General features: G+C 49.3%; 1 protein-coding gene across 6 annotated transcripts; it reads left to right on the top strand.

Annotated features, from left to right (window-relative positions):
- Positions 1-3,485: 3,485 nt before the first annotated feature.
- LOC307098986 (zinc finger protein 12-like) lies at positions 3,486-18,881 on the top strand. 6 transcript variants are annotated; one of them, XR_013813492.1, is made up of 7 exons: positions 3,486-3,889; positions 5,218-5,279; positions 9,141-9,267; positions 9,496-9,591; positions 12,145-15,646; positions 18,111-18,237; positions 18,835-18,881. XR_013813492.1 is itself a non-coding variant. In XM_079770186.1 (7 exons), exons 2-7 carry the CDS (start codon positions 5,265-5,267, stop codon positions 18,836-18,838), a joined length of 483 nt encoding a protein of 160 aa, XP_079626312.1. In that variant the 5' UTR covers positions 3,486-3,889; positions 5,218-5,264; the 3' UTR covers positions 18,839-18,881. The 6 variants fall into 6 exon arrangements, 4 of the variants coding, with proteins under 4 accessions (XP_079626312.1, XP_079626311.1, XP_079626310.1 ...); XM_079770186.1 differs by having other exon boundaries at positions 12,145-12,258; XR_013813493.1 differs by having other exon boundaries at positions 18,111-18,875.
- Positions 18,882-20,408: the final 1,527 nt, after the last annotated feature.

The following is a 20,408-nucleotide window of genomic DNA, read 5'->3' as shown; positions in this document are numbered from 1 at the left end:
TGTTAGTCTGGAAGCCTTCCCCCGGTGGGAAAAGGAAACCCACCCTGACACACAGACAGGGTTCCTCCCGGGCTTCTCTCCACTCAGCTACTCCCCTCTGCAGCGCTGCTCCCAGCTCCTGAATCCCTGCACCCCCTGAGCTGCTCCCGTGGCCTGTGAGCACCCCATTACTTCACTCCTCACTTCCTCCGTCTCCGGGTAAAGTTCTGGCCTAAAACATCCCTGGACCTGATAGGGGCAGCGCTGGAACACTGGGGACCAGCTGGAATTGTGAGATGTGAACCCTGCTCTGTGGACCCTGATGGCTTTGTTCTGGTTACAGAAGGCGCACGCTCACCTGGCTGGGAGCTGCACAGGGACCTGGGAGCTCACCTGGAAAGGCGGCCCACCCTCCCCACCGGGAGCTGCCTATCATCGTGGGAAGATTAGCAACCTCGTTGCAGAAACCAGAGCCGCCAGCGCCTTGAAGACCCCCAGCCTTGGCATACCCACAGGCCTTGGCAAATCTCCAGCCTGCATTACCCAGCTGGCATGCCTTTTGCCCACTTCCCCATGTAATCTTTGTCCTCCTCCCCAATATGAGCAGCTGCCTAATGGTGGGGGGCAGAGCAGATGTTTGTGGATGGCCTGCTGCTCTCCCCTGCTGCCAGCAGGACTGGAATAAACGCTCATGTATGATTCACCCCTGTCTCTGCTGAATTGGCTCAAGCAGTGACAGGCGGCACGGACCCACTGGCTGTCCAGTTACAGACCCACACCTGTCTCCCTTCCTGGCCACCTGAGCTCCGGCAGAGCTCCCAGCCATGCCCAGTGTGTGTGTAGTGAGTACTGTGGTGGCCCTTGTCCCTGGGTCTTTGGGGGGAGCCCTGAATCTGTGGGAGTCCCTGATCTATGCTGGGCTCCGTGGCACACGCCCGGGCTATGCTAAAGAGGTGGCTCGGGGTGGTGTTCGAGCCCCGGCTCCGGAGGGGTGCGGGGCTGGAGGTTGAGTTCCCTCAGTCATCAGGCCAGTGCCTACACAGGGAAACCCCAATAGCAAACCCAGGTCGCCAAGCGCAGGGGAGCGCCTCTGGCTGGTGAAACGTCTGTGTGCGTGGAGCAGGCACAGCCCGCGGACACGGGAGCTTGGTGTCTGGGAAGTGCCGGCGTTCTCTGTCCCCTCTCCCAGGCGCTCTCCGCCAGGATCCTGTGTTCACGTGACCAGCTCCTCCTTCTCCATGCCCACCTCACCTAACAGCTTGAGCTCATCCTTTGTTCCCTTCCCCCCCCCCCCCGCCCCCGGAAATTTCTACAATACCCTCATTTATTTTATTTTCTTTTTTTCTCTTTTTTAAAAAAATATATTTTATTGATTTTTTTACAGAGAGGAAGGGAGAGGGATAGAGAGTTAGAAACATTGATCAGCTGCCTCCTGCACACCTCCTACTGGGGATGTGCCCGCAACCAAGGCACATGCCCCCGACCGGAATTGAACCCGGGACCCTTCAGTCCGCAGGCCGACGCTCTATCCACTGAGCCAAAACGGTTTCAGCTCTCCCGTCTTTCTATTCTTCCCCTTCTTCTCCCTCCATAGCGCCCCCTTCTTTCCTGCTTTCTGACTCTAGCTTAGGACCTGCCTCAACTCCTATTTTTTTCTCCGTGAAAAAAAAAATTGGGGATTATTTTTAAAAGTTAACAAACTTGCTTGAATAATCACACCCCACTAAGCTACATTATCATTTGACAGTGAATGGGCTAATCAAACTGTGAAGGTGAGAATTTCATCTTTATTTTACTTCCTCCACTGTGCTTTTAATGACCTAAAATATCATACAAACATGTCAGCCAGGCAAGTTAAAAAATCACAACTGAAGTCTCACAATTCAATAAGAAAGGCCAAAAAATAAAAATTTATAGTTTCAACAATATGGGGGAACTACCCACCAAGCTATAAGGTAATTGGTATTATATAAATATAATTTTAAAATGTAAACAAAATTATATTCACACACACACAAATATAAATATATATAAAACAGCTGTAATAACCATCAAAAAACTTGGTTAGGAACAGCATGTTTTCAAAACTACATCTATTTAAAACTATTTAAAATAGATATATAAATGTTAAATATAAGAGTAAGTGTAATAATCCTGTGGGCAACATTTTCAGAGTAAAGCGATAAAATGTATTGAAAGATGAAACAGAGGGCCGGAGATCATGGGATACCAGGACACAGGCTTTATTGGAGATCACCCTGCCAGCCGCCTTCCAGAGAGGAAAAGGGGGGGGGGGGGAGGGAGAGAGAGAGAGAGAGAGAGAGCGAGCGCCGGGGTGAGAGTGCTTTTTAAGGGGAGGAAAGGAGGGGACGGGGCTTAGGGCACTCAGCCCACGCTGATTGGTGGTTCAATGTACAGTCCATATAAAGTGTTCAGGAATGTCCGGCTGCAGGTGGAGTTTAGGTCATACTCCGTCCATCAGTTGGGGGAAGGGAGGATCTATCATGTATGGCACACATTGACCTGATGGCTCTAAATTTATACTTTTCAAGTATTCCCCTGCTCTTCTGAGCCCCGAAACGCCTCCTTCAGATGGTTCTAGATTCTTGCAATCAAGCACATGAAAAAATGGAGCCTCCAATTTCTAGCTTTTATTTTTAATCCCACCCCCTCCCCATCAGCTTGTTATTTTATTGTTTGAGTGATTGATTGCCCGGTTTTATTTTTCTTTTATTTTTAAATCTTTATTGTTGAAAGTATTACATATGTCCCCCTTCTCCCCCCTTCTATCCCGCCCCCGCCCCACCCCCCCCCATCAGCTTTTTGGAAATACTTGGCCAAAAACACAGTTGTTGTATTTCACCATAAAGAGGAGTTAATCATTGTCCTTATGATCCCATTTTTGAAAAGTGACACTTTAGCCCAACAATCCTCCTTCCGAGGTAAGATCTCACCTTTTTCCAATTGTGAGTATTTACTGAGTTTTATAGTTTCATGCATTAGTTGTGAAATCTACAAAAGCTACAATTTCTACTATCTTTTTTCTTCCTAGGAGAAACCAGGGGGGGCATTTCCTGATTCCTAGTATTTTAGTGCAACTCCTAGTATTTCAGGTAAGTGGACAAGATACCCCCTCTGTTCCCGCGCCCGGTGGTGGGGGAATACCTAACCCCAAAGGTCTCAAAGCGGGAGAGGCCGGGGACTGAGACACCTTCCTGATCCCCCCATACCCCGCCCAGGAGGAGAGACAAATGGGAACCTGGCGTCCCACCCGGGCTGCCAGCTCTCCCCGCACAGAGTTTCTAAGCCGCTGGACGAGCTGGAGCCTTGGAAGACGCTCCCTAACGGGACGGCACGCGGACTTCTGGGAAATGGAGTCCCGCTGCCTCGGGTGGGTCCCGGCAGGCGACTTCCGGCGTCCTCGTGCGCATGTGCACTCGGGCTGTGTGCGTGTACGCGCAGGCGCCCTGCCGCAGCGCCGCTGTCGCTTCCTGTCCGAGCCCAGGTCACCGCTGCCCCCGGAGCCCAGCTTCGGCCTCTGTTGGGCGAGGATCCCGGGGCCTGCGGGGCCGGGCGCTGTCCGGTCGGGCCGCCACCCAGCGGGCGCGGGGCTGTGCGCTCAAGAGCGCGCGCGCGCGGGCGGAGTGTGGAGCGGGGACCCCGGAGGCGACCCCGGAGCCCGCGGGCCAGGCCCGAGGAGCTGGGCGGCGGCGGCGGCGGGGTCGGGCTGGGCCCGTCTGCCTCGCGGCGGCCCGGCCGAGGCACGCGGGGCGGTGAGGCCCGGGAGGGACGTCCTCCTGAGTGAGTCTGTCCCGCAGGCCCAGAGCCGGCGCCTCGGGGACGCGGCTTGGGAGGCGCAGAGGCGGGGACCCCGGGAGAGAAGCGGCGGCACCTCGGAGCCTTGGGGCAGGTCAGCGAGTCCCGACGGGCGGGTCGTGCGTTCGCGGCCCCGGGCAGGTCGGGGTCCTCCCGCCCGCGGTGAGCAGGGCTGGGGACTCGCCCGGACGAGGACACGCGAGTTTGCGGGAGGGAGTGGGGACCGCTTCCCGGGGATCCGCGTGTCCGAGCCGGCGGGGCAGGCTGCTGGGAGTGGGCGCTGCCCCGGACTTGGGACTTCCCTGTCTCCTGGAGTCTAGGGGGTCCCGGCCTGGGCTTCGACGGTGCCCCTCCTCCCTGCACCCCAACACCCCTTCCTCCGCCTCGCCCTCCCCGGGTTCCACCGTGTCTCTAAACGTCCCCCAGGACCGCGTTCACTGGCCTGAGCGTGTGCCGACTCCCCTGGGAGCCCCTGTGCAGCCCCGGTGCAGCGCATTAGGTCAGCCTGCAGGGGGCGTCCTCCGGAAGAGCTTGGGCCTGAGAAGGGCGGTGACTTGCCCGGGGTGTCCCTGTGTCGGTGGGATATCTAACAGGACTCAGACTCCCAGGACAAGTGTTCTGTCCACTGTATTATAGTTAAGTCAAAGTTTCTTAAGAGATTTTTTTTTTGTTCTCAAGTTTGTACAAAAAAATTTAGACTTAGCCCTGCTTGAGTGTATTCCTTTACTCAGAGCATCCTGCAGACTTCTTGATCTTAAATTGTTAAAAGAGTAAAAAAATAGATGACTGTAACAAAATTTCTCTTTTTATCTTCTCTCTATATAAAATCCTAAGCCACCTACCCCCAACCGTCAGGTAGCTATGATGCTCACTGACCACCAGGGGACAAACACTCCACACACAGGCATGGAGACATGGAACAGATTCATGAATCTCAGAGGGAAGGGGGGAGGGCGGGAAGAGATTAACCAAAGATCTTACATGCATACTAGAGGCCCTGTGCATCCGTGCACCCGGTGGGGACCCTCGGCCTGGGCTGCGGGGATTGGGCGGAAACTGGCAGACACGTCACCGCACAGTCTGAGGGGTCCTGGTTTGTGAGAGGGCGCATGCCAGGCCGAGGGACCCCACCTGTGCACGTGCACCAAGCCTCCAGTGTTAATGATGGGGAATTATTTCAATAGGCTTTGACGTTCATTCACTAATGAGAGATGCATCCACTCAGTCACCACATAATGATGTGGGCGTTACAGACACACAGGTGCGCTCTCCCTCATCATTCTCTGTCACTTCTGAAGGTTTAAAGAGACAGTCTCCCGAGGTGTCTGATGGAACTTTCTGGCCGAGTTCTTATGCAGGAAGAGTACTTCCTTGGCAGGCCACATCACTCCTAACTTCATTGCCTGCATGTTCCTTCTCCAGGTCTGCCTCTGGTTTCACAGTCCTCGTTTTTCCAAGAGCAGCAGAAGATGGATAAATCTCTGGTGAGTTTTTCTGGTTACGTATTTCTTCCCTAGTTTGTTTTATAATACACCTTTTGGAGGTGAATAGTTCAAACATTAAAATGGGAAAGTAGACCGGATAAAAGATATGCTCAGACAAAACACAGAGCAGCAGGTCAGCCCCAGGCATTTATCATGTTTGCATGTGTAGATAGCATGATCCTCCCGCACTCTTTCTTTAAAAAAATATTTTTTTTATTGATTTTTTTACAGAGAGGAAGGGAGAGGGATAGAGAGTTAGAAACATCGATGAGTTAGAAACATCCATCAGCTGCCTCTTGCACACCCCCTACTTGGTATGTGCCCGCAACCAAGGTACATGCCCTTGACCGGAATTGAACCCAGGACCCTTCAGTCCGCAGGCCGATGCTCTATCCACTGAGCCAAACTGGTTAGTGCCCTCCTGAGCTCTTAAAGCCCAAGTACAGGTGTGCCTCGTGTTCTGACATTCATAACAAAAAATAACAAATACCATCCAATATTTGACTTACATTGACCAGCCAAAACATTTGTTTTCTCGTAGTTTGTAAAGATTTTGTTGCCGAAACCGGTTTGGCTCAGTGGATAGAGCGTCGGCCTGCGGACTCAAGGGTCCCAGGTTCGATTCCGGTCAAGGGCATGTACCTTGGTTGCGGGCACATCCCCAGTGGGGGGTGTGCAGGAGGCAGCTGATCGGTTTCTCTCTCATCGATGTTTCTAACTCTCTATCCCTCTCTCTTCCTCTCTGTAAAAAATCAATAAAATATATTAAAAAAAAAAAAAGATTTTGTTGACGTCCTAAGCCAGTTTGGCTCAGTGGATAGAGCTTCAGCCTGAGGACCAAAGGGTCTCGGGTTCAATTCCGGTCAAGGGCATGTACCTTGTTTGCAGGCTCCTCCACAGCCCAGGCCCGGGTTGGGGCTCATGTAGGAGGCAACCAATTGATGTGTTTCTCTCACATCAGTGTTTCTCTCTGTCCCTCTCTCTTCCACTCTCCCTATAAATCAATGGAAAAATGTCCTCAATTGAGGATGAACCAAAAAAAAAAAAAAAAGATGTCGTTGACGATGTCACTATAATTGTGACTAGCCATTCTAAATAATGAGCCCTGAGCCATTGCCATCTGTGCCTTGTGCCTCCTGTAAGCCAAGGGCATACTGCCCAGGGAGCACTCCATGCATATAACTTTGCTGGTAACGACAACATTGTTGTCCCATAGATCCATTGTTGTTAATGCTTGATCCAGGGGTAAAACCAGGGCCATCGGGAGGAGTGGCCCTCTCACCCTTCAAATAAGTCTCCCCAGGTCTCTCTCCCATCATCTGTTGGGGTTGCACCGCAGACTGTGCAGTGACGTGTCTGGCAAAGATTACTGATGCCCCATTCATGGTTTATCTGGCAGCCTGCAGCCTTGCCCTCCCCTGAATCCGACCTGGTAAAGGCCCCTGTGATCTAGCCAGTCCTACCTCAGCCACTCCCGCCTTGCCCATCTGCAGTGCCCTGTGTGCGTTTGTGTACAGATCTTTCCTTGGACTTGGTTTTAAGAGGCAATTCTTTCTCTCAAGGAGCTTCTCTTCTCCTTGGGGCGATAATTCATAAAAGTAGTTGTGGGAGATGACAGACAGCCCCCCGGCCCCGCAGTTCATGGGAAGCTCTGTCGTGAGGGTGAGCACAGCCTGGGCATAACTGTCCCTTCCGAGTGGGAGGCTGTCCCTGGGGGGAAGGGCCTGGGCCTGGTGTCAGGATACTGGCGTTTTCTCTGCTTTTCTTGCTGACTTAGAGTCTCAAGTGTTTATAAGTTTTTCCAGTGAGTCACATTAGTAAACATGGGTTTCCAGGATTACCATATAATTTTGTAATATTTTCATTTTGAAAAATTGAGAACTTAGTATTTTTTAAATTTCCCAAAATGAGCAAGTTTGTGTGGGTGAGATCCCTAGTTCAAGAGCGCCCTCCTCAGTGAGTACTGAGTGTAGCGTCTTTGGTGATGGTGGTGGCAGCGGAGGTGGCGGTGGCGGCGGCGGTGAGGAGGAGGAGGAATTCCTTGGTTTTGTTGTTCTTCCATTTCTGTCTGATCTTAGTCTCCCCGCCCTGGCTCTGGAGCCATGTCAGTCGCTTTCTTCAGACGGGCCACGCAGGCGGCATGCTGACTCCTAACTGGAGGCGTGTCTTCCTTTTTCCTGATGTGCAGGAGGGAGGAGGACTCTTGCTGGCTCGGGGACCCTTGGACCAGTCTTTGGCCCCGTAGGCTCTCACTGTCCCTGCTGAGGCCTGGGGCTGGTTAAAACCCTCTGGGGAACACTTTCCTCCCAGTCTTTACTGGGGGGATCCCGGTGCTCCCTCCCTTTCCTGGCCAGTTAGGACGGGCCTCTCGGAAAATGTAAGGCGCCGGTGTTCCCCTCCCCGCTGCGGGAAAGCTAGCTCTGAGGGTAGTGATGGGGATGGTCACAGAGTATTCTCACTCCCAGGTCCATGTTCCAGCCTGTGTGACCACATCTGACTCTTCTCACTCTGACCACACAGCTGTCCCCACAGTTACTGGTCTGAGGGGGCTTCTGAAACACACTGTTCATGGCTGTTCCTTCGTCTTCTGTAACTAACCTAAAATCCTAAATATCTGCAGTTCTGATTGGTTTCTTAATTCGTTATCCAAGTTCCCGAAATCCACTTTCTTAAAATTAAAAGTGCCCGAAAAGCTGCTTCTTTTTTTTTTTTAATCCTCACCCGAGGATATTTTTTTCTATTGATTTTCAGAATCAGTGGAAGGAAGGGAGAGGGGAGGAGAGAGAGAACTATTGATATAAGAGAGACACATCGGACCCTGACTGGGGCTGAGGATCGAACCTGCAACCCAGGTACATGCCCTTGACTGGGAGTCAAATTCAAGACCCTCTAACTACTGAGCAGCACCAGCCAAGGCAAAGCTGTTTAAGCCAGAGGAAGAACAATGCAATTTCCCCTCTCCTTATGCATAAACGTGAACTTGGCCAAGCTACTAGTACTTAAAGCTGTCACCAAATCACACATTGGCTTACAACAGTCACGGTCATGCTGTTTTCAAGCAGCAACAGTGCATTACAAATAGAAATGGTCGCTGACAGTTCCTGTGGGGGCCCTGGTCGGACCTGCCGCAGGCTTACCCGTGCAGGACAATAAAACGAGCTGGTGCTGCCTGGCTTGGCTGGCGCTTTGGTAACTGGCAGGCATTGCCGATTGGCTCCTGTAAGCTGGAGGGACAGGTTTGGACAGGAACAGCGGCTGGATTTCGGGCATGTTGAGTTTGAGATCTGGAACCTGTCAGGCATTTAGGAGAGAATCTGGGCTGGTGCCATCCGTTTGGGAAATGCTGACACATAGGCGGTAATTAAATCCATGAGGCCAGATGGGAGCACCATCAAAGCAGTGAACGCAGACAGCAAAGAGTAAAGCACCGAAAAGGGAGCCCAGAGCCCTCCATCTGGGGATGACTTGGAGGGAGGAGGCGCCAGCCGAGGAGACTGAGCAGGAGCAGCTGGGAGCAAGAGCAGAACCAACACCATTCGTGTCTGGAAGCAGAATGAAGGAGCAGGTGCCCGTTTCCACGAGTGCCCCCCAGGCCTGCGCTCCTCCGGGGCGGGCGGCATCTGCCCGGCTGAGTCTCCCAGCAGCCAGGAGTGTCTGGCTCACAGTCAAGACCGTTTCTTTTTGGGTGTGAACTCTGAGTGAACTCTCTCAGTGTCTGCCTGAGAGCTTTGTTTCCCTTCCACAGCCTGTAGCATAAAAGGGGTACAGGGTCCCTGGTTGCCTCTACCAGTGAGCTCGGTAAGCTCTTGTCCCCGGACGCCTTGTCCACGTCACCCAGTTCCCATCGCGCTGCTCTTACAGGAGCCAGTGTCATTCAGGGACGTGGCCGTGGACTTCACCCAGGAGGAGTGGCAGCAGCTGGGCCCGGAGCAGAAGACCACCTACAGGGACGTGATGCTGGAGAACTACAGCCACCTCGTCTCCGTGGGTGAGCAGGCCGAGTTGCTAAGACATATGGGATTTCCCACACGTTTTCTGACTTTGAATTTGATGGGATAAATGTGAACAATGTGTCTTGGGCATCAGGCAGGGCATTTACCTCCCGGTGAACCTTGGCACAGCTCAGAGGGGCACTTGGGTTGTGTATCTTATAAGGCACCGCTTTCTGCAGAAGCCCAGCAGCCAGGCTCAAGTTCTCTTTCATTTCTGTTAATAGGGTGTCACCTTGTCAAACCGGAAGTTATCATCAAGCTGGAGCAAGGAGAAGAGCCCTGGAGAGTAGAAGGAGAAGTCCTACTTCACAGTCGCCCAGGTGTGTTTGGGAGGCAGCGAGGAGATGACTGCTAACTTGGCAGTGTTTTTCTGGAATTGTTAATGGTTCCAAACCTTTAGAAGTGACTAGAGATAGTTAGCTGTGTGCTTTAGCTACCTGACTCTGAAATCTGTTCACCTGTGAGGTCACGTGGGCTTGTGCTGCTCGTTAGTCCTGAGCCCCAGCCCTTCCTCAGTGGTGACAGCAAGAACTGGGGCTCCCTCTTTTCCCGAGTGCTGTTCATCTTGTCTCTCCTGTTTCCGGTTGCTCTGCTGTCCCCAGTGCCTTCATAATGAGTCCAGTGTGCAGAGAGGAACTGGGACTCATCCCCCTCCCGCCCCTCCACAATGTGGATCTGCTTCCTCCTCCAGGGGTTTGTTCTGTAAAGGGCTCCTTCTGCCTCAGGTCGCTGGGATTTCAGTTCATCGGGTTTAAGTGCGTTGTCTGCCCTGTCCTCGGGGGATACACCTTCATTCTACTTGGATTTGTAAGGTGTGTTCACCAGAAGTTCCAGTTAACCTATCACTCATTTCACAGGATGAGCCTACAGTGATTCCCTGTTAGTTCCTGAAGGAATTAGCTTCCTCATCCTCTGAGAAGCACCACAATCATGGCCCTGTATTGCCTGGAAAAGTAACTTTCAGTTGTTTCCAAGAACGCTGCTAAACTCCATTTAGTCCATATGTGTTCTGTTCATGTGATCATTGTCCCTACAGCTCTGCCTTTCAGTGGGGTGTGCTTTGTCTGGCCAGATAGCATATTCTTTAAGTCGGAGCTCAAATTTTCAAACCCTTCCCTCCTTGAAGTTTTTCCTTCCAACTCTTATCCTTACTCTAATCTCTTGACTCCACTCCTAGGTCTGATCAAGGAATCTAGTATCTGATGGCATATATTTTTAGCTTGAGGCTCATTCCTCCCCTGGATTCTAACCCTGTAAAGAAAGGAGCATACTCCCCTTGCTGTGGTGTGTAACGTGTAGTACACGGTTATTTCTCCTTTTTCCGAGGAGCCAGACAGGTGGCAGAACTTTTTTTTTTTTTGTAATGTATTTTTATTGATTTTAGAGAAGGGAGAGGGAGAGAGATATATAAACATCAATGATGAGAGGGAATCATTGATTGGCTGCCTCCTGCATGCCCCCTATAGGGGATCGAGCCCACAACCCGGGCATGTGCCCTTGGCTGGAATTGAACCTGGGACCCTTCAGTCTGCAGGCGGACGCTCTATCCAGAGCCAAACTGGCTAAGGCGGCAGAACTTCCTTGTCCCTCATTCAGAAGTAATTTACAGGTCATTATTTCTGAGCATGCATGTTTAGGTCACATTTCATATATCCTGTAGGTACTTGACAGATATCCACATGATTCAGATTACTAGTAAGAACAGCTTCTCTAATTTCTATTTAGGGGTTCAAAAGATATAGGAAATAGAGTCATACTTCCTAAGAGATGGGTTTTGGTTAAGAAAAGAGAACAGAGCTCTGTGGAGTAATTTGAAACCCAGAATTTCACATGGGATTTTAATGTTCCACAAGGCTGAATCACTGTGCAAAAAGGGTTGTGTGGAGAGTAATTACTTTCAACTTTAAAGAAAAATGGAGCTACTGGAGATAAGACAGGATTTGAGAAGTGTTTTCTGAAAGCATGGAAACCCCCTGAGAGAGGTTCTGAGTAGACCAAGGCTGGAAGTCAAGCAGACTGAAAGAGCAGGAACAGAGGCTTGGGGTTGAAAGGAAGCTGGGCATTGGCGGTGCCACAGCATCTCGGAACAAGCTGATACATCAAGCCTACACTGAGCTGTCTCTCCCAAGCTGATATGAAATGATGCTGTGTGAAGTTCTGCTTCTCCTCCCCAAAACAGATCCATCCTTGGAGACAGATTCCAACCCTCCTATCCAGCAGCGCTGCTTGTTGCTGTCACTGGACTCCATTTGCTGGGAGTTCCCTCGTGTCTATGTTGTCAGTCATTCATCTGGCATCCTGTCTGCTGTTCTGTGTTTCTACTTTACCTTCTCTACCCAGTTTTGAACGAGATCTTATAAAGTAGTAAAGGTCAAAGATGCTTGTCTTTGTCAGTTAATTCCCCCCTTTTGTCACCACTGGGGAGAGGAAGAGGGAGAGAGGGGGGAGAGAAATTTTTCAAACTAAAGAATAAGGGGAGCCCTGGCCATTTTTCTCAGTGGTTAGAGCATCGACCTGAGGACTGAAGGGTTGAGGATTTGATTTCAGTCAAAGGCACGTACGTCAGTTATAGACTCAATTCCCGGCCCTGGTTGGGGTGTGTGGGGAGGCAACCAATTGATATGTCTCTTTCCCATCAATGTTTCTCCCGCGCCCCCCCCCCCCCCCAATCTTTCTAAAAAAAATAAATGGAAAAAATATCCTCGGGTGAGGATTAACATACACAAGAAAAAGAATAAGGGGGAAAGGTATGGATGGAATTATTTTCATCTATGAAGCTAGCATCTATGCCACAACCAAATGCTTATGTATGTCTCATCCCATATCATATGTAGGAAGATGTACAAAATTTGGTTAATTTTGCCTCTTTTCAGCAGTCTGGAATGTTGACCTGATAGAGAGAGTCCAGGAAAGTGAAGACAAACATTCCAGGCAAACTCTATCCATCAGCAACAAAACCCTGATTGAAGAGAGAGCTGATGTTCTTGGTAAGACTTTTAATGTGGAAATAAACCCTTTTCCTTCAAGAAAAACATCCTATAAATGTGACTCATGTGAAAAGAGCTTAAAATCCACTTCAGAATATATTAGTAGTGACGGAAGCTATGCAAGAATGAAGCCTGATGAATGTAGTGCCTGTGGGAAATCACTTCTCCATGTGAAGCTTGAGAAAACTCACCCAGGAGAGAAATCTTATGAATTTAATCAAAATGGGGAAGCTTATACTCTAAATAAAGAAAGTGTTTATCAGAACATTCATATTTTGGAGAAACCCTTTGAATATATTGAATGCCAGAAAGCCTTTCAAAAGGATGCAGTTTTTGTTAATCCTATGGAGAAGCCCTATAAGTGGAATGAATCTGAAATAGCCTTTCTCCAGATGTCAAACCTCAGTGTACATTCAACATCTCATATGGAAATGAAACCCTATGAATGCAATGCATGTGGGAAATCCTTCTGTAAGAAGTCAAAATTCATTATACATCAGAGGACTCACACAGGAGAGAAACCTTATGCATGTAATCAGTGTGGGAAATCCTTCTGCCAAAAGGGAACCCTCACTGTACATCAGAGAACACACACAGGGGAGAAGCCCTATGAATGTAATGAATGTGGGAAAACTTTCTACCAGAAGTTACACCTCATTCAGCATCAGAGAACTCACTCAGGAGAGAAGCCCTATGAATGTAGTTATTGTGGAAAATCATTTTGCCAGAAGACGCACCTCACCCAACACCAGAGAACACATTCAGGAGAGAGACCCTATGTTTGTCATGACTGTGGAAAAACCTTCTCCCAGAAGTCAGCACTTAATGACCATCATAAAATTCACACAGGCGTGAAACTCTATAAGTGTAATGAATGTGGGAAATGCTTCTGCCGCAAGTCTACCCTCACAACACATCAGAGGACACACACAGGAGAGAAACCCTATGAATGTAATGAATGTGGAAAATTTTTCTCTCGGTTATCATATCTCACTGTACATTATAGGACTCATTCAGGAGAGAAACCCTATGAATGTAATGAATGTGGGAAAACCTTCTACCTGAATTCTGCCCTCATGAGACATCAGAGAGTACACACCGGAGAGAAACCCTATGAATGTAATGAATGTGGAAAATTATTCTCCCAGTTGTCATACCTCACTATACATCATAGAACTCATTCAGGAGTGAAACCTTATGAATGTAATGAATGTGGGAAAACCTTCTACCAGAATTCAGCCCTTTGCAGACATCGAAGAATACATAAAGGGGAGAAGCCCTATGAATGTTATATATGTGGGAAATTTTTCTCTCAGATGTCATACCTCACGATACATCATAGAATCCATTCAGGAGAGAAACCTTACGAATGTAACGAATGTGGGAAAACCTTTTGTCAGAATTCAGCCCTTAATCGACATCAGAGAACGCACACTGGAGAGAAAGCCTATGAGTGTTACGAATGTGGAAAATGCTTCTCTCAGATGTCATATCTCACCATACATCACAGAATTCATTCTGGAGAGAAACCCTTTGAATGTAACGAATGTGGAAAGGCCTTCTCTCGAATGTCATACCTTACTGTACATTACAGAACTCATTCAGGAGAGAAACCCTATGAATGTAGCGAATGTGGGAAAAAATTCTACCACAAATCAGCCTTCAACAGCCATCAGAGGATCCATAGGCGAGGGAATATGAATGTGCTTGATGTGGGAAGGCTTCTCTGAAGTCAGACCTCATTTTACATCAGAGAACCTTTCAGTGTAATGTTAACTCCTACCTTTGTTAAGTCAGAGTTCACACAGGGGACAGTGGACCCACCTCTGTGCATTACTCAAACTTGTAATCTGAGAATTCACAGGGTGGAAACCACAACTACAACAAGACACACGACTTGTGGGATACCAGACTGTAAAATGTGTGAACACATAGAATGTCCATACACTTCCATGGAGTCAGGCTGCTTCACATATCAGGGAATTCATTCCAAGGGGAGATCTGTCATTTTACAGAATGTGGAAAACACTCCTCTGGAAATTACTAATATTAAAAGTTATGTTTCTGTTATAATATCAAGTTTTTTGTAATATACATATTGTGAATAAATGTACTCCTTGTATAAATAGAAGCTATAAGACTAGATAGCTGATCAGGACCACAATACAGCCACATTAGACTCATACATGAGTGTGTCCTGAGCATACAGGCCTTTGTTAACTTGCTTTTTAGAATGGTACATTACAGGGACTGTATGTTCATTTGGAATCATGTTTGAAAAGGCAGAGTATCCTTATTGGAATAATTTGTAAGACATATGTAAGATTAGCTATTTTAATAGTACAGCCATGTTAGTACTTAGTATGCATTGCCACTGAACTAGTATTTGGTATTATAAAGTATGTTTCTTCTTGTACTCTTCCCTAGCACTTACAGATGTATTTGATTATTGTTAATGAACTAAATAACTAAACACTGCCATAATAAAGTGTTTTTTATAATGTTCACAACTATATCTGAGTCAGCAAGAGATAGAAAATTATGTATAAAATAGATAGAAAACTGCATAGGTAATTTTAAATTGTTAATGCCAGAAGTCTCCAGTAGTGAGAAAAAAACTAGTATTCATTGAACTCTATACATTTTAAAACTGAACTTAAAATATTCCTGTTTTTATCTAATTTTGATCTATTTTTATTTGGATGCCTACACAAATGTAAATGTGTAAACCACCATACTATATAACTTAGGAATTATGTGTATTTTATTTGATATGATAGTATCTTTAAACATTGTGCTCTACTCCTTCCTGTTCCTGAGTGACTGAAGAACATGTTCACGTGGGTTTGTGGCAGACATTGCTGAGTAACCACCCTTGCCACTTGCTCCTTACTGTTTGCTGGCAGAGTTTGGGTATCCATTTCTCCTTATGGAACGGCTATACATCCTGATCAGTTTCAACCAGTAATGATAATCCCTTTCTCATTACCAGAAATGGGGTGGTCTTGGGACCCAATTTTAGACACATATACAAAGGAGATACCTGACACATTATTTTTGGAAAAGGTTTCCTCAAATATTCAAGGAGTCCTGCGGGTGACGTGGAAGCTTGCATTGAACAGTGCCTTGCTGGGAAGTGATACTTGGTTATGTCTCAACAATGACGTGTAACTAAAGTGTGGCAGAGAAGAAAGACGAAGAACTGGGGCCCAGAAGGGGATGCTGAGCCACTGGACCAGCCATCCATGGAGCCACTTCGCCTCAGGACTGTTCTGTGAAAGACTCAATATCTTTTCCAGCCAGTGGATTTGGGTTGCTCTTTCATTGATAACTGAAGATACAAAGTGACACTTTTGTAGGAGTTACACAACTGAGAAGTGGACTTTAGGTAATTCATTTATTTTGAGGTGTTGATATAGAGATTTATCTTATTTCCTGTAAATTTTGATGTAAGTAGGTTGAGCATTAGAAACCATTAAGTGTATCCATTTCCATGAATCGTTACATCACTGACTTAAGGACCTTTGGAACCTGATATAATCTTCCTTTTTATAATGCATGACATAAAGTTTGTTTAGGTTCATTCATATCATTCATAGATTGTTGCTGCACTGTTAGTTGACAACATATGGTGTAAGGTAAGAACCTCCTTTTGTTTCCAGTGGTTAGCCTGATGCCTGTGTTATTTGAATAATTTATTCCTCACCACTGAGATGAATGGCCACATTTTTCCATTATTTCCACCACTCGTGGCACCTGTTCTGTTGCTCAGCACTTTCCCTCTGTGTCCTTCTAGGTGATTGTGCCTGTGCCACATAACAGGACTCAAAGGTCTGGTAGGCTGTAGAGTTAGTTCTGTACAAGAATCATGTATTCAGTTCAAGAGGCCACCCCTTCAGTATATTTGTTGAAATGTTATCTACCAAGGTTTTCCACACTCGTGTCATCATTATAGCTTCAATACACGGTATGCATTTTGAGTAAAATATGTGAAAAGTTTACATGGCTTACCACATTCTTTTCCTCTGACGGAGCCATACACATAGGAGGGCAGCTGCACGTGTAAGTGGTCCTACATGGCCTCTTCAGTAATCCAGAAATGTAATTGTTCAGTTTCCCAAATGTCCATGTTGTCATGTTGTTATATCTCTGAAGTTAGCATGTTCTGGTTTAACTGGCCCTGTTTCTCCTCTTCCTTTAAGTACTTCCTAAGACAGTGATGGGCAACCTTTTGAGCTTGGTGTGTCAAACTTCGCCAAAAAACTGAGCATAACTCGGGTAGTGTGTCACTTTGAGGAAAAAACTAACTCCAAGACTCTAGTCGCAAATGTTTCATCCTCAGGAGCAGCAAATGTTTCATCCTTGGCATGCGGCCACGTGTCATCAGAAATGGCTACGCGTGTCAGTGCTGACACGCGTGTCATAGGTTCGCCATTACTGTCCTAAGAGGTACTTGAAGTAATGGTTTGTCTCAGATTTGATGGAATGGGACATTTGAAAAGGTCTGGACCATTCAGGCCATCGTGGGAGATCCACGGGCCAGAGTTAGCGAGAGAAAGCACACGTGGGCTGGGTCAGACAGTAAGAACCGAAAACAGTCCAGACAACGTGAGTACTTTGTGAACACAGAGACCTCATAATGAGTGGTGTGAGCAGGTTAGGAACCCTGAGGGATTTTCAAGGGCTGAGCAAGAGGCCACCCCTTCCTGGCACGCGGAGGTGAGATGCTCCCATTTTTTTTAATCGTCCTAGGGTTAGTGAAGCACTGGTTCAATGGTTGCGCCCAAATAGGTCACAATGATGGCCTGGGCCACATTCTATCTGAGACAACAGTCACCCTCTTTATTCGAGCTCACAGTGCCTGGCTGGGCCCTCCACACAAGCTCCCCAGAGGAGGCTGTGTACCAGGCCACTGCTTGCAGATGATGGCCAGCTTTATAGAAATCCTCCAGTTAAACAGCAAGGAAATATATTTTTTAATCCTACTGCTTTTTTCTTCTCATCACAGCGATATCTACATCACAAATAAATTGCTTTCCTCTCCTTGAATCCAAAGTCTTACAATTTCTGCCAAATCGAGAAACTAGCTCAGGCTGCTGACTTGTTTCCATAGCCCAGCTCTGAGATGCCCCTGAGGGAAGAGCAGGTCCTGGGCCGCAGGACTAGCCTGAATGGGAGCCAGCTCTGCGGGAAGGATGACGTGGCTCCTGCAGGGGAGGTACTGGCAGCCGGATGCTGTTGGGCAGGTGAAGAAAACTTGTATTGGAATAGTTTTCTACACTGTACACATTCTCGCCCTCCGTGGTGCCTTCCTGAGACAGTTGAGCATCGACCTATGAACCAGGAGGTCAGGGTTCGATTCCCGGTTGGAGAGCATGCCCAGGTTGTGGGCTCAATCCCCAGTGTGGGGGTGCAGGAGGCAGCCAATCAATGATTCTCTCTGATCACTGATGTTTCTATCTTTCCCTCTTCCTCTGTGAAATCAATGAAAATATATCTTTTCTAAAAAAGACACCATCAACACAGTAAAATGCAACCCACAGCATGGCAGAAAATACTTTTAAGTAATTTGTTGGCTTTAGGACCACATGACCTGCACAAATGACAGGATCACATGACCTACATAGACCAGAGCTATTCACTCTTCATTTACCTGGAAATAGGCTTTTAATCAAATTCCACTTTTCCATCTTAACATATGAACACAATAATATATACAAAAACTATGAAATCCACTGGAAAATAAGGGATAAAGAAAAGAACTCACCTGGGATTTGCTCATTTTTTGTTGTTCTTGGAAGAGTGTGGAAACCAGGAAGGCAAACCTGCTCATTTTTTGTTGTTCTTGGAAGAATGTGGAAACTGGAAGGGGAGGAAAGAGGAACAGAATGAGAGCTGGCCGGCCCTGCAGCACCTCCACTGTCCTAAAAACCTCTACACACCAGCTGGGAACCTTCAACCTTGGAGAAGGAAAGGAAGGTAACATCCGTCCCTTTGTGACTCCTTAAACCAGCAATGTTCACTACTCCTTTAATATCCGTCTCCCTCTCACTAACACAGAAACATTTAAAACAAGTATCAAGGCAGATAATAGCATCTCAAAAGACGAACTACGATGCCCTAATTAAAACTGAATTTGGGAGGACCTACAAGGCCTATTTTGCATATCCGAGAATCCCCATAAAGCTTTGGAAAGGGGGATAGGTGCTCACACACGGGTCTTTAAAAACAAAACACAACCGTTTCTTCCCCCTGAAACCTGTATAATTTTGTTAACCAGCGCCACCCCAATAAATTCAATAAAAAGGAAAAGAGAAGAGTCCCTCCCCCCAAAAAACATCCTGTTTCTTCTCATTTGAGGGGATGTTTCTCAAAAGGGCCTTTTAGGGGGAAATTGGTTTCCATGTGATTGTGTGGACAGCACCAAGGCAGGAATTGGGAGCTCTGACTTCTCCCGTTCGCTTCTTACTGATCCCAGACGAGTCATTTCTCCTTTTGTATTCTTCTTGCCTTCGGTCAAATGACACACAATCGATAACCCTGCACGCCCTCCTGAACCGCTCCTGGCCCCGTAAGGTGAGAGCCAGAGCAGCACATCCCAGATGCTGACATGCAGACAGAACTGGTGGAGAATGAAGGGGGAGGAGGTGCCATTTGCGGGTGGGAGTTGAAGGCAAGAGCTCCCCAGCCGCGGAATCCTCCAGCGCCCGGACTGTGCCCCTCCCTGGCGGCCACCAGCCCGGCCCCTTCTCTCTGCTGCGAGCGGGCGCGCGCTTCTGGGCCGGGAGCGATCCAGCCCGGGCCCTTCTCCGGGTTTCCGCCGCCGCCGCCGCCGCTCTGCCGGGACCCAGGTCGGAGGCCGGAGAGGAGGGTTTCTTCGCGGTGCGCGTCGGCCCTGCAGCCCTTCCTTCAGGCCCCAGGGGAGCTGCCTGGTCCCAGGGAGCCTGGAGGACAAGCTCGCTTTAGCCGGAACCTCCGTCGGGGCCCCGGAACCCTCAGGCGGCGCTCCCCCCCGCGCCTGGCAGGAGCTGGGACGAAGGCAGGGGCACGGTGGATGCGCGCCCCCCGGACACGCAGGGGCCGGGTTCCCTAACGGCGGGCAGCGCTGCAGAACCGTCCGGGGCGCTCGGGAACCTCCCGGGAGCCTCCGGCCTGGGGCCGCCGCCCGCACCGGCGCGCACACCCTTGAGGTGGGGACTGCGGCCGTCGCTCGGGCGCCACCGCGAGTGCCGCGCAGAAGGCGGCGCCGGGCTCCGGACGCACAGCCGGGCTCACCTCTGCTCCCTCCCCGCGGGGCGGCCTGGAGGATGGAGACCCCGCGACAAGCGCAGCCTCTCCCCGAGCGCGGCGCCCCTACCCGGTGTGGGCCCGGCCCCGCAGCCTCCGCCGCCCCGCGGCCAGGCCCCGCGCCAGGTAGGCGGGAGCCCGCCAGGAAGGCTGCCCAGGAGCTACCGCGCCTGCGCACAGAGCCCCACGCAGCGCAGGTCTCGCGGGAGGCTCCGCCCACACGCGGGGCGGGGCCTGCGCGGGAGCCCTCCGGGACCCCCACCCCCACTTCTCCGCGCCTCCCTTCACCTCGCTCCTCCCCAACGTCACCCCTCAGCGGACTCTGGCCCTGGGATGAGGGCCTCCCTCACCCCGCCGAGCAAGGGAGAGGCTCCGTCATACAGATGAGAATGGAATCAAGTGAGCACAGCCACGCAATTTTTTACAGCAGGAATGATCCTATCTAATAAAGAGTAATATGCAAATTGACCATCGCTCCAAAGCACAAGATGGCCACCCCCATGTGGTCAAAGATGGCCGCCACAACATGGCCGGCAGGGGAGGGCAGTTGTGGGCAATCAGGCCAGCAGGGGAGGGAAGTTGGGAGGAACCAGGCCTGAAAGGGAGGGCAGTTGGGGGGAACCAGGCCTGCAGGGGAGGGCAGTTAGGGGTAATCGGGCCAGCAGGGGAGTGGTTAGGGGGTGATCAGGCTGGCAGGCAGAAGTGGTTAGGGGCAATCAGGCAGGCAGGCAGGCTAGCGGTTGGGAGCCAGCAGTCCTGGATTGTGAGAGGGATGTCCCAGATTGGAGAGGGTGCAGGCTGGGCCGAGGGATACATGGCCCCGTGAATGAATTTCGTGCACCGGGCCTCTAGTAAAGAAATAA

Source organism: Cnephaeus nilssonii (genome assembly GCF_951640355.1).
Source record: "Cnephaeus nilssonii genome assembly, chromosome: 5".
Classification (NCBI taxonomy): Eukaryota; Metazoa; Chordata; class Mammalia; order Chiroptera; family Vespertilionidae; genus Cnephaeus; species Cnephaeus nilssonii.
The sequence above is the reverse complement of the archived record's forward strand: the minus strand, read 5'-3'. Positions and strand labels throughout refer to the sequence as shown.